This window comes from Mercurialis annua, linkage group LG7 (genome assembly GCF_937616625.2).
Source record: "Mercurialis annua linkage group LG7, ddMerAnnu1.2, whole genome shotgun sequence".
Taxonomy (NCBI): domain Eukaryota; kingdom Viridiplantae; phylum Streptophyta; class Magnoliopsida; order Malpighiales; family Euphorbiaceae; genus Mercurialis; species Mercurialis annua.
In genome coordinates, this window is record NC_065576.1 from 1,014,614 (window position 1) to 1,028,647 (window position 14,034).

Here is a 14,034-nt window from a genome sequence, read left to right on the forward strand (position 1 = left end):
TATAACCGGTTAAATGCGGTTACTATATAATCATAATTTTATCATGACTGCAAAACAAACTTATAATTTTGTCTAGCAACATCGAACATAGCTATCCTCATTGTATTTAGATTCATTACAACTTGATTATTTTCTAGAATTTCAAATGGCATCAATTAAGGGCGAAATTTGTATTGATCAGGAAAATAATTTTCTAACTTAATCCAAGATTTCTTAACCCCATATTCTCTCATCTTTCACAAATTTATTGGACCAAAAGGAGATTGTCTTATGCCAATGGAAAGACACCCATCTAAAGAAGATATAAACAAAATTCATACATATTTTCTTTGAAAATCTCATCTACCGAATCAAAACATAATATCACATGCCAACGTAAAATTCCGGTAAAAACTGGCGTGTTATTATCTAATTCAAATCTGTAAGGGAAATCATAATTTCTTGTCTTCCAAGCCAATTGAATTTTTATGCAACTAGTCCGAATCCGAGTAATTCCAATATTTCTTAAATTTCATAATCTTTTTGACAAAAAATTCCAGTCTACCTTCTGTAGGTGGAAAATCAGAATCAGATAAATTCAGATCCTCATCATCTTCATCACTCCTCCATTTCAATTTAAAATTTGCTGCCTCCACTGCTTCTTTGCCATACGTCGCTGACCAAACTTCTTCTGCAAGAATTTTGTACTCCGTATACAGCACAACGCCATGAAAATAATTCTGAGCAACCGCACAACATCAAAACCTCACACCGTTGTATATGTCTTTTATTCTAATATTCAAATTAATAAGTTAGTTCATACATACATCCAATTTCATATATAATAAATACTAGCTTAATATTTTTTTGAGCAAATTACGTTGAAGTCTCTAAGATATATTATAACTGGGTTTTTGACACTTTAGTGTCTAGGAGGCACAAAAATTCCATTTTTGTGCCTCCTACCACCGGCCCGCCATCTCATATGGCGGGCTGCACTAATTTTGCACCAGCCCGCCATATGAGATGGCGGGCTGGTAGCTAATTACGGGGATTAACTTAATCCCCGTAATTAGCACCAGCCCGCCATCTCATATGGCGGGCTGGTGACTGATTCCCTGCAACAGCAGGGAATCATTTGACCGACCAGCTGGTCAGTTGACTGACCAGCTGGTCAGTCAAACGATTCCCTGCTGTTGCAGGGAATCATTTAAAGCAAAGCAGCCCGCCATCTCATATGGCGGGCTGCTTTGCTTTAAATAGGTGAGTGCTTCAGCACTCACCTATTCAAACAAAGAGGAAAAAACTTAGTAAGATAGAGAAAAAAAAAAGTTAGAAGACAGAGAAAAAAAAATTTAGAATTGTAATTAAATTTTAGTGGTTATCTCGTTAAAAAAAATTAGTAAATTTTAGTAGATTTTGACGGAGCGATTTTTCCGGAATTGGTTGAAGCGACGGAGTTTATTTTGTGGAGCTTATCGGATATTTTTCTGGAGCTACATATTATTTTTCGGTCTGCTATTTTACGAGGTCTACAAGAGGTTAGTCCGTAATTTATTTTTAATTCATTTAGTTTTACTTTATTTTTGAAAATATTGAAATTAAAAAATGTTAGAGTTTATTATAGATTAGAAAATTCCGAGGTTGAGAGGCGGTCTCATCCAGCAGCACTTACCGTTGGGGGACAGGTATATAATTATTATTAAAAAAATTTATTTCAGTTAAGTTTATTACACATGTTAACTGTTGTAACTACTAACAATTTAAAATATTTGACTTACGCAGATGGGCAGGTCACCTCAATTTTCAGGACGTTCCTAGACAAAACTTGGCGGCCATGAGATTAGCACTTGATGAGATGCGCTATTCAGATGTGAGTGAATTTTTAAAAATTTAATTTCAGTTTCAAAAGTTATATTTCATAAAAACTAACTTCTATATTTTACTTTGGCAGATCGATTGGCAGCCATACTCCGATCTGATTATCAGTCAGCTACCGTCATATTGTTTCGAGGGGTCCCATTTCTGGCGTGCACGCGTCCCACTGATCTACTTCCACATTATCGAGTGGCACCAGCCAGACAGGGTGCTTCAGCAGTTCGGACTGGTTCAGCCTATTCCGGAGGCCCCCTTACAGCAACCCATCATGCATGGCGTCCAATACCGTGGGAGCTCAGACTTCCAGGCGCTTTTCAGTGAGTATATCGACATCTGGGACTCTAGAGAGAGATATGTGGTACATGGGCGTGTACTCGAGCATCCGCCGCACTTTCATTCAGAGTACATGGACTGGTACAGGCTAGTGAGCAGGAGATGGATTACCCATCGCGGGGCTGAGCTCGGTTCTCATGTACGTAGTCATGCTAATATTTTTTTTCATTTACGTATTTTTGTCAATAATGTATAACACCTGACGATTTACGTTGACTTTTTACAGCGCGATACCATGGAGAGGATCCGCTTGCAGTCTGAGGCGGATTCCACTGTTCGGACTTACGCTCGCACTTCTCAGCTAGCCACTAGGGAAGACCGGCGGAACGTCAGCGGGCCACCGCCAGACCCTGCTGTTCCGCCAGACGCTATTCCAGAGATCGATCCGCCGACCGTGGATGTACAGCGCATACGAGGACGTCGTAGAGGCAGACCCAGACAGCCAGAGCCGACCCGTGAGATCCCGACAGACCCTTTTCCCCCACCGGTACGTTTCAATTTCAATGGACAATTTAATAATTTACATCCCTTAATTACAGTGACCAACTGGCTTTTTCTATGTCCAGGTCGTCTTTCACGGGGACACAGAGGACTTTATCCGGCGTTATTACGGGTCTGCGCGTGAGTACGGGAGCACCTCGTCGCAGCCCCAGGGGCCACGGGCTTCCTCTTTTTTAGTACCACCTGTTTCTATGCCTTATGTCGACCCATCGTTTGGGCAGACCGCTGGCACGACTCCGCTAGCCACGCAACAGGACCCTCTAGACACACGGGTACGGTTAAATTCCAATTTACATTTTTTTTCTTCTAACATCAGTAACCCTAATTGCACTATTTTTTTTCTTTTTGCAGGTCGATTATCAGGGGAATACCGAGGAGTTCATTCGGCGGTATACCGGGTATACGCAGCACCACGGTAGCACATCTTCGCAGCCCCAGCGCCCACCGTCTTCCTCTTTTTCATTGCCGCCTTCTTCTGTGCCTTATGTTGACCCATGGTTTGGGGAGACCGCTTACATTACTCCGCTGGCCACGCCGGACCCTCTGGCCACACCGGTATGTTAGAATTTGAATTTACATTTTTTTAGTTATAACATCAATAACCGTAATTACATAATTTGTTTTTTTTTTTCAGGTCGATTATCAGGGGAATACCGAGGACTTCATTCGGCGGTATACTGGGTATACACAGCACTATGGAAGCACCTCTTCACAGCCCGAGGCGCCACCATCTTCGTCTTATTCAGTACCGCAGGACTTCTCCACTTACCGTGGTTCCGCTTTTACCCCCTTTCAGCCACCACCCCCGACACAGACACCTCCAGCCCAGCAGTACGGAGGACTATTTGAAGAGAACTTGTCTTATCCTCAAACGCCTGCAGTAGGTGGTTTTAGCCAGCTTCTTCAGGGGTACATTCCACAGCCGCCTTCCTCCTCTCCCCGCCCAACTCAGAGCCCATCGCAGATGCATTTTTCTCTAACTGATGAGTGGGTGAGCAATTTGCAGGCTCCCACACCTCCACTTGGTGATGTTGCTAACATGACGCCTCCTTCATTTTCCCTGGGGTTAGGGAACCCCTCCTCACAGGCTCCTGACGACGAGGATGACGATGTGGTCAGTCCAAGTGGTAGCGACGACAACAGCTCCGGCCCAGATCTCAGACCTTATCGGCCATTGACTCATACCCAGATGAGTCGGCGTCAGAACAGGGGTCGAAACTTGAGGACACTCTTACGGACCCCAGATAGAACAAACATGTAGTTGTATTTTATAGCTTTTTTTATTGTTGTCCATATATTTTTGATTATTTGACTTATTTTAATTTCTTTGTATGGCTTTTTTATAATTATTTACAAAACAGTAAAAACACTTCATAACAATCAAAATCATAAACCCTAAATTGGTTAATCTATTTTTAAAAAGTATAGCATAGCAATGTCGTGTTTTTTACTAAAAGCGTGAATTACTAAAATTTAACATATAATCAATTAATCAAATACTACATTATTAGGCAAATTTAACTATTAAAATCACATAATTAAAATAGATCTAACTCAAAATAAATTGGATATTAATATAGTCTGCACCACCATCTACGACTTCCATTTTTACTCGAACTTTATTCGACATTTGTAAGATCTTCAAAATTGATGTCAAACTTAAATTTTTAAATTTAGATTGGTTCAAACAATAATTACAAATGACAATATATTTTATAAAATAACGCTCGGAAGTCTCCGAAAATAACTCGAAATTAGTTAACGTAAATTACAATTCATTAATAAAATAAATTTTTTTTTTATAAAAAAATAAACTGATTGGGCAATTATTGCCCAATCAGTTTCAAATGATTGGGGAGAGAGTAATATAATTAACTCTCTCCCCAATCATTGGGCTGATCCCCAATGATTGGGGATCAGTACCAGCCCGCCATATGAGATGGCGGGCTGGTGCTAATTACGGGGATTAAGTTAATCCCCGTAATTAGCTACCAGCCCGCCATCTCATATGGCGGGCTGGTGCAAAATTAGTGCAGCCCGCCATATGAGATGGCGGGCCGGTGGTAGGAGGCACAAAAATGGAATTTTTGTGCCTCCTAGACACTAAAGTGTCAAAAACCCTATTATAACTAATAGTTTGATACCTCCTATTTTAAAAATTTACTTAACGGTCCATCCGTTTTAATTCCGTTAACTGAGAGACTTTTCCGTTATTTAATTTGAGAGACTAAATCGTTTAACGGAACTAAAACTATTAAAACAATAGATATTAGAACATGAAACGGAAATGAATGTTTATTAGATTGCGTATGATCTTACCAGTTGGAAATATTTGACAGTAAACATTTCCATAAGTTCATCATACTTTTCAATTGAGACTGCTTTGATATTGGAAACAATAGCTGCTGCTGCTATAATTGAAGGTTTGAAAATTGAACTTGTCCGAACTGCAATACTTATAAAATTAACTTCCAATTAATCATAAAACAAAATTGGTGAGCCTAATTTTCAATCTATTATAAAAAAATTCACAGGTTAAAAAAAACGGTAGCTTAAGTTTCAGTGGGTGCACCTCCGGATGCAACTTTTGAAGGAGTGTTTTTGTAAAGATCAAAGAAAAAGGGATATAACATGTAATTTTCTCAATACTAAAATGTGCAAAATTTAATTGGAATAGAAGTTTATTCCATGGTGCGTGAAAAACGAATATAGTGGAAACTCTTATTACTTTTCATTTTGAAATTTCAAGTACTATCACTTTCCATTAAAAAAATTATGAAATTAAATACAAATTAAATTCTAAAAAAATTATACTAAATAAAAATTTTAATAAATTTTTTTAAATAAGATGATACAAATTAAATAAGAGTTTAACATCAAAAAAGAAAAGAAACTGAACTATATTGTATTTAAATTGACATATAACTAGGATTTTAATTTTTAACAACGGGTTACCTATTAGCGTAGCTTTAATTTCTTCCCTAATGCCTAACATGCATATATTTTGAGTATATTATGTTGATTTAGTTTGTCTAATTTTAATAATGTGTAGTTTTCATGGAATATTGTTAGTGTTGGAGCTGATAATAACGTTATTGATGTTGCTTCAGCTAAAACAATTGTTGACTCAATCAAAGAGATATATATATTTAGTTTAAATCTCTTGCATTCTTAATTTTATTTTTAAAATTGAGAAAATTAGAATTTTGAGATGGTCATATTTTTAATTTTAATTTGTATTATTTAATTTATTGTATTGCAGTAATTAAATTCGATTACATTGTGATTTGTGAGTATTATAATATAAATTAACGATCTTAATTGCAAGTATTTTAGATATTAATTGATGGTACTATTGATGTTGTTATTTTAGATTTATTTTGTTTTTGTATCTATTTTTGAGAAAAAAAATTAAAACAATAAACGTAATTTACAATGTCAATGTGTAGCTAGGTGGCACAAACACTTCATTCAAAACGTTTCCCGTTTCGGTAACGTTTCGGACACTTGGCGTTTCGGACATGAAACTTTAATTTTAACATAGAAAACCTTCAAATAAGGCCGGTTTTCCGTGTCCGTGTCCAAGTGTCCCGTTTGTCCATGTCCGTGTCCGTCACAAATATACATTATCAAAGTTGATTAGCATAAGTAAAAAAGAAGAACTGTCCTGCTCATATTCAAACTCAAGTCAAGAGTATACATCTCCAAAAAAAATTATAATTAGAATAGTTAGTAAAAATAACTTACAATTTTATACGTGGTCCGTTTAATTTAATCATGTACTATTAATATTGATCAATGTATGACAATTTTAACATGTTGTAATTTATGGGTCTCTTGGGATGGATTGTCTAATGTTAACTCTATAAAAATAATTCAATAAAAAAAAGATTTATGAAAAATATATAAAAATAACACCTTAATTTGTTTAGTTATATAACGGGTCATTTAGATATCGCTCACGTGTATAGCACGTGACGAAAAACTAGTACTATAACGGAGAAAGAGGGGGGACAATCCAATTTTTTAATAACTCTTCCTATATTTTTACTAATTAATTGTTTAAATTACAATTTTATGGTAATTTATTTATTTATTAATTGTTCATTTAACTACTATTATTAAAGAAAAATTCGATTAGAATAAGGAAACTAGATTTATATATTAATTAAATATCTCTATTAACGAAAATCAAATAGTAACTAATCTTTCTTTAATTGATATCCTTAATATGGGAGGAAAAAAATTATAATCTAATCAATACTTTAACTAATTTAAGAATAATTAAAATTAAAACATATTAAAATGAATTTAATTAATATAGTAACTTTAATCCAACCCACAATACATTTTCTAATTCAAAAAAAAATTATAATTAATTTACTATTATAGATAAAAAAAATTTGGTATAATTATAATAATTTATAAGCAAATGTTATTAACATTAATTAGTTTTGAAATTAAATTAATTATATTTATTTTTAGTAAAATATTAAATAATTTAATATTGATTATAAATAAAATATATTAGTATAATTATAATAAATTTAATTAATACATAAATTAACGAGTCACGTTATGAGTCACGTGCGTAGCACGTAATGCAAAACTAATATTTTGAAAAAGAGGGTAGCGGGATAATAAAGTTCTAAAAACGGGTAGTGTGGGAGATTTCCTTTTATAACATTGCTAAACTTATGTTAATAAAGAATTTGAGTTTTTTTATATAAACAAATCATTTTATTATTTTATATTTGTTTAAGAGGAACAAGCCATTAAGATTGTTTTCGTCAAAATTCATGACTTTAACATGTTATGATATCATTGTCAAAATTCATGCATTTGACATGTCTTGATGTCAGTTTATTATAATGAACTGTAGCAATAAAAGTATCAAGAAAAAGATGGAAACAAACTTGTAATATTGAAATGGTCATTATTAAAATTTTATCTTTTTTAATTCTTGAAATATAGGAGGAAACTAAAAAATTAAATTTTTATTTATAAATAGATTTTAAACGTTATGATTTAAAATATCGAAACATTTTAAACGTTATGATTCAGTCGAATTCTGCAAGGGCATTTGTGATCCGATCTCAGTTGAATTCTGTCGAGAGGCGCATCAATGGCCTTACCGAAAACCCCACCACCACCGCAAACCCCACCACCACCACAAACTCAACCACCACCGGAAACCCAACAAGAAATTATCCCAGCAGAAGTGCAAGAAAGGGTACTGGGAGCCCAAGAAAGGCTGCCGGTGATCCAAGAAACGCCGTAGAGAGTTCAAACAACGCCGCCGGAAGGCCAAGATTCCGGTATTGACCAGGAGAGTAAAGAAACGGACGAAAGATTCCTGCTTGAGAGGCAAGTACTGGTCAACTCCAGTACTCTTACCAGGGAAGATTTGGCAATTATGCTGGCGGAGGCGATGGCGAAAGTGCAAGAATTGAGGAAGCCAGAGCCAGCCCGTAAGGGCTCCTTTGAAGCTGTGCATAGATTTACAAAGAACGGCGACAAGTGGCTGGGTGTGCTTTCGGCGGCAGTGACGCTGGCCGTGGCCATCTCTAAGCTGAGTCAGGCGGTATACGCCCTGCGCAATCCCCCGTCGCCTCCAGTTAGTCAGTTGTTTCAATTTTTTTTAGCAATTAATCTTGATCAAACAAACTCTTGTGGATATATACGTATAGAGTTGGCCCTTTTTGTTTTCTTTGTATTGAGGAATTAATTCATGACCTGCTGTAGTTAGATTCTTTTTGCTTCAATCTTTGTATTCAGGATGACATTGTTGCCCGCTGTAGTTAAATTCATAATGTCATTCTTCATTTTTGAAGCTAATAAAACTGCCCTATTGCCTCAGGCGTTCTTTCATTATGATATTTGTTGCCTGTTGTTACGTCCAATGTCTTTTTATGCACTTTTGATTGAGTGAGTACAAGGTTTCAGGCTTTCAAACATGCTTTCATTTCAGGTTCATGGGGTAGTCCTTGGACACTGGGACTTTATGTTCATCATCTGTGGATGAATGGCCTAGGTAGCACGGACAACCTGTCCCGTTTCGCACACGAATCTTCAGTTTTTACATAGAATATCTTAACATAACACCGTTTTCCCGTTTCCGAGCGTCCCCTTTTCCCGCATGGATCCGTGCTACCTGGTGAATGGCTCTTAGATCTCAGCTGCTGCTTTTATAGGGTGCATGATGTTCTGGTTGGTAAAAGTCCAAGTGGCTATCGGAGTCTAGGCTTTGTTGGTAGGTAGAGACATTTGAACATTGCACCTGCTGGCAACCCTTTGGGCTCTTCAGAGACTGCGTTTTAGGCCACTGGAGGTTGCTAGTGATATTGCTGAAATTACTGCAGCTCATTTAGAGTACCTTTTAGAGTTGCCGGAGCTTCCAAAAAGTTGTGTTTTTCAATTTCCGGATATCAGATGCCCATGAACCTGCACCATCTTCAGTTCCTTGCATTTGGATAGAGGAGATTCCAAAAAGTTGGACCTCATTTCCAGCTTGAATGGAGGAGCACTTGGTTTTGCTTTCTTGCTTAGCAAGTTGTGTTTTTTATCAACCACAACAACTGCCCTACTATTGCCTGTTGGAGCTAAATTCATAATTTCATTTTTCAAAACTGCACTATTGGCTCTGGCAATGCTAGTTGCTGCTTTAACATGCGTTGATTCCATCAAAAAATTGTCAGATTTACATCAGCAAAGTTTTATGTATAAAAAAATTGATATTTCTAGACAAAAAATTAAGAATCCCTAGTATTACATAAATGATCAACAAAATCAGGTCAATGCCTTAAAATACTAATTTATAATTCAACAAATGATCATTTTGGCCCTCGAAATTGGCACAAAAGATCAATTAAGGCCAAGTTTGTGACTTTGAAAAAAAAACACCTTAAAATTGGCAGTCTGACCGATTTTATCCCCTCATATTCAAATTGTCCAATTAAATTGTGGCACATCAGCTCCAATTTGTTTATAATGCACCCATCATTATTTCACAACTCATTTAAGGGGTGAAGCTGATCCACTTTAGTCAAATTGTGGGTCTATTTGTCCAAAGCCACGAGGTTGGAATTTTGTAATCTTTCATGCCAAATACACGGTGCAAATTGATCCTTTGTTGATCTAAAATTAATTTGACAAGTTGAAATACTAATTTTGAAAAAAATAAAGTTTAGATACCCGAATAGAATATGTTGAAAGTTCAGACACCACCGTTGTATGTTTTCCTACACTGATTAAACCCCGTGATCTGATTTTGTTTCATTGTTTGCTCGCTCTATTGAATCATGTTCTTACTTCTTACCAATTGAAAAAAGAATTTGATAAAAAAGATAGTTCCTTTCCCAAATCAAAACGTACCCAGTTCTGAATTTGCATTAAATTACAATTCAAAAGATGATGGAGAAAGAAGTGAAGGACCCAATTGATCAAGAGTTAGAAACTGAAGCACTAGAGCTCATTCTTTTTCATGTCTCTGAATGCTATGTTTACTTGGTAATAAAAATTCTCACTCTAATCTCTTTAGAATTTGGTTTCAGTGAATTTTGATTGTTATTTTATAAATGGGTTCATAGCATTGGTGAAAAAGATTCAATCTTTTTACTTGGGTTTATTGCATTTAATTTAATCTAGTTTTTCTATTTATTATAGGAGTGTAAGGTGTAGGGGATCAAGAGTTAGATTTGAATTGTTCAAAAGTAAATAAATTGTGAAGATTAAAGTTAGGGGTTTGATTTGATCACAGTTAAAATTTTGATCAGGAGTAATTGATTGTTAAGACAATGTTAGTACTGTTAATATAGGTGTTTGTTAGCTGTCTGAACTCTCAACTATGAGTGTCTTGAATTACACAAAGTTAGTATATGTAAATCCTTAGTGTTTAAGAGCTTATACTTAGGGGTGCATTTATAGCACAAGTCGCGTCTACGTTTTACAAATATATTATGCGAAAAATAAATGATTTATTGTGAACAATTGAGGAGTTTAAGGTTCAAATACTGATCTCTCAATAGGTAGGAGTATGTCGAAATCTGACAACTTTAGTGCGCTCGGTAATACTTGTTTATAGCAAGTATTGTGAACAAGAATACTTGTTTTCCACTTACCTGTTTAAGTTCATTATTGTTGCAATCACATGAGAGTTTGTAATTTTTGGATAACTGTTGGAAGTTGGTTATATATCGGATTTATTAATGTATTTATGCTTTTTATGGGTTGTTATGGATACAAACAGAACTCATATGTCTGATTTGTTTACTTCACATGGACATTTCATTTACTTGTACAACATATGCACTTGCAATGTGAAATTTCCGATTTTAGTTAGTTTTGTTTACAATCAGCCCAGTTTTAGTTTTTCCACTTCCCTGCTGTATCCCATTTATTACTGTGATTTAAATTTCATGAGGTGAATGTAATTTACCAATAAAGGCAAGTTCAAAGAATCAATAGTCGGTGAGCTAATTTTATTTGCTAACTTTGCAGATACCCCCAAGGATAAGTGCTGCCTCATACAGGTTTGTGCTCAACTGGTCCGACAAAGTTCCTGATATACTTTATGAAGCATATGCTCTAAATGATGGCTTTGATTTTATGTTCATTTAATTCTTCCTTTGTCTACTTCTGTCAAATGCCGCATCTTATTCACTCTAGCTACTTTTTGATTGTTGGTTCTATGCAGATTTGTATGCAATAGTTTAAATTATCAGTCATACTCATTACTTGAATTTGTTATAACTATTTATATTATTGGATTTTATTTCAGAGCTGATGAATGGAATGTTAACAAGTGGGCGTGGGAGGGGATGCTGAAAGTCGTTAGCAAGGGTGAAGATTGCATTATCAAACTTGAAGACAAAAACACAGGTTAGATGAACCTTGAAATCTTTAAGGTAGACAAAAGCTGCAAAATCCGACTCTTTCAAATATTGATTCTTAATTTCTGTCATTATGTTTACATAGGTGAATTGTATGCGAGGGCATTTTTGAGAAGTGGGGAGCCACATCCAGTTGAAACTGTAATCGACAGCAGCAGGTCAAGTCTCTTTCTCATGAAAAATGGATTTCAATTTTGTTGTTCTAGCAACTTTTATCTTATATTTACGAGTTGTTCATACAGTAAATTCACTAGTCTAGTTTATATCTAAAAATTTGCCTTTGAATATTAGCTTCTAGGATATACCAATGTGAACTCTGGAGGGTGTCTAAATGATAATCCTTTCTTTTGCAGATATTTTGTTTTACGAATAGAGGAAAACATTGGTAAGTAAGCTACCATGCCTATTGATTTCAGTCGGATTTCAAGCTGAAATTTTTCTTTCTACGGGAAACAGTTGCATTATTGAAAAAATTATAGTCAGGACAATCTGCTATATCATGCTTTAACTAAATTACAATATATCACTCTTGTATATTTGAAATTGAAGACCTTAGTTCAAGCTCAAATGAACAGATAATGCATGCACTCCTTGTCATCTTCGTATCGATTTATCTGTCTTATTAAATGCCTGGTGAATCTCTGGAGTCTCTCTAGTCTCTAGAGATCTGCTGCCATAATCATCTCATTCCGTTTTTCTTAAATATCAGTTTTTGCTCTGTTAGAAATGTGCTAAGCATGTTTTCCTTAAGTTCTCATTTTTTGTGTCATTGCCCATACAGAAACAGTTGATCTTTTAATAATGCTTCATTTGCCTTTTTGCTAGACAGTTATATCATTAAATTTGGGAGTAATCGTGTCTGGGAAATCTTGCAGATGGTCGCCTTCGGCATGCTTTTATTGGTTTAGGATTTCGAGAAAGAACAGAAGCTTATGACTTTCAGGCTGCCCTGCACGATCATATGAAGTATGTTCCAGCATGCATAATTATAATTTTTTTATCTTTTTATTACATTTTCTGCGTTCTGCAAGTTTGTGTTGCTGTAATTCTCTTTGCATATCAGCTTATGCTGATAAATACAAGAAATTATAGTTGAAACTGCAGAATAATGTTTCTTTTACCTGCCATTGCAGATATCTGAATAAGAAGAAAACGGCAGAAGAGATGGAACAGCATTTTCAGAGCACTTCCTCGGTGGATTACAGTTTAAAAGAAGGCGAAACACTAGTACTCCAATTGAATAATGTAAGCTCATCCCGTGCAACCTTTTTTTTAAAAAAAAAATTGAAGTCAAACTGAACTGAACTGAACCGAAACAAAAATTTGCTTTTCAAAACTGAACTGAATTTATAAGGATGTAAAAAATTCTAACCGAATCAAATCATTCAGTTCGGATGATTTTTTTGGTTCAATTGGCGTTTTCAGTTCGCTTATTACTAAAACTGAGCTAAGTTCTTTTTATGTCGAAAATCAAACTGAAATGGAAAACCATTTTTTATAGTCAAACCAAATCGAATTTATCTGTTCGGTGTTTGCATAGAAGTAAAGTTTTACCCTTTTCTGCCATTAACAGAAAGGTGGCAAGTCCAAGATTTTGGAGCAAGGTATACATACTCTCTCCTTAGAGGAGAAGAGTCAGCAAAAAGAGCCCGTTCTCGGTATCAAACTACCCCCACCACCTCCGGCACCAGTTTCGCCTGTTACATCTCCAAAATCTTCAATAAACGTTCCGCCAAAAATATCCCTCGATGAAACTTCTAAAGAAAATTCTCCAAGACTGACAAAGGAAGAACAGAAAGATCAGCAAGTTTCTCCTACGAATGAGAGCAAAGAAGAAGAAGAAACTCCAGATGATGATTTTGGTGATTTTCAAGCAGCCATTAAAGACTGACCAGTTTAGATGAAGATCCAACTGAGAAATGCTTGATGATTATGTAAAATATCTGGTACATATCTGTTTGCACCGGCCCAGTGGAATCAATATAAAGCTGGGTGGCATTTTGGCCCATGACCAGAAAAGGTGTTTTGAATGGGCTCATTAAGGGATTTTGGCCCAACAGGAGCTATATTTATTTTTAGCCTTTTAATTAGTTTTTCTTCATTAAATAAGAGATAGAATCTCATTAGAATTAGGATTCTTTATTAGGGTTTGTTCCCTATAAATAGTCAGTAGTATTGTATTATTTTCGGTATCAACAAATCATTAATCAAAAAACCAAAGCTCAGGCTTTTTTATCCCAATCTCCGGATTGAATTTTAGTTTAGGAGTAGAATTGACATTAATCTCGCTTGGATCTGAGGATTCCCAGATTAATACTGTTAGTTTAATCGAACGACGGCGACGTCATTCACAATTTGAACAACGTTACTTGAATTCGAGTTACGTCACTTGAATTAGGGTTACGTTATTCAAATCCTGTTTACCTCATCTAGAATCATACCGGTTAAAGCA

General features: G+C 35.5%; 2 protein-coding genes across 2 annotated transcripts; both read left to right on the forward strand.

Moving 5' to 3' along the window:
* Nucleotides 1–1,216: 1,216 nt before the first annotated feature.
* LOC126655494 (uncharacterized) lies at nt 1,217–4,037 on the forward strand. Its single transcript, XM_050349707.2, has 9 exons — nt 1,217–1,242; nt 1,454–1,520; nt 1,612–1,667; nt 1,765–1,852; nt 1,934–2,329; nt 2,417–2,677; nt 2,757–2,963; nt 3,043–3,246; nt 3,326–4,037. The coding sequence occupies exons 1-9, from the start codon at nt 1,217–1,219 to the stop codon at nt 3,950–3,952; spliced, it is 1,932 nt and encodes a 643-aa protein (XP_050205664.1). The 3' UTR covers nt 3,953–4,037.
* A 5,870-nt stretch (nt 4,038–9,907) lies between these two features.
* LOC126655202 (uncharacterized) lies at nt 9,908–13,823 on the forward strand. Its single transcript, XM_050349246.1, has 8 exons — nt 9,908–10,200; nt 11,191–11,222; nt 11,471–11,571; nt 11,668–11,740; nt 11,936–11,967; nt 12,458–12,548; nt 12,716–12,827; nt 13,156–13,823. The coding sequence occupies exons 1-8, from the start codon at nt 10,102–10,104 to the stop codon at nt 13,471–13,473; spliced, it is 858 nt and encodes a 285-aa protein (XP_050205203.1). The 5' UTR covers nt 9,908–10,101; the 3' UTR covers nt 13,474–13,823.
* Nucleotides 13,824–14,034: the final 211 nt, after the last annotated feature.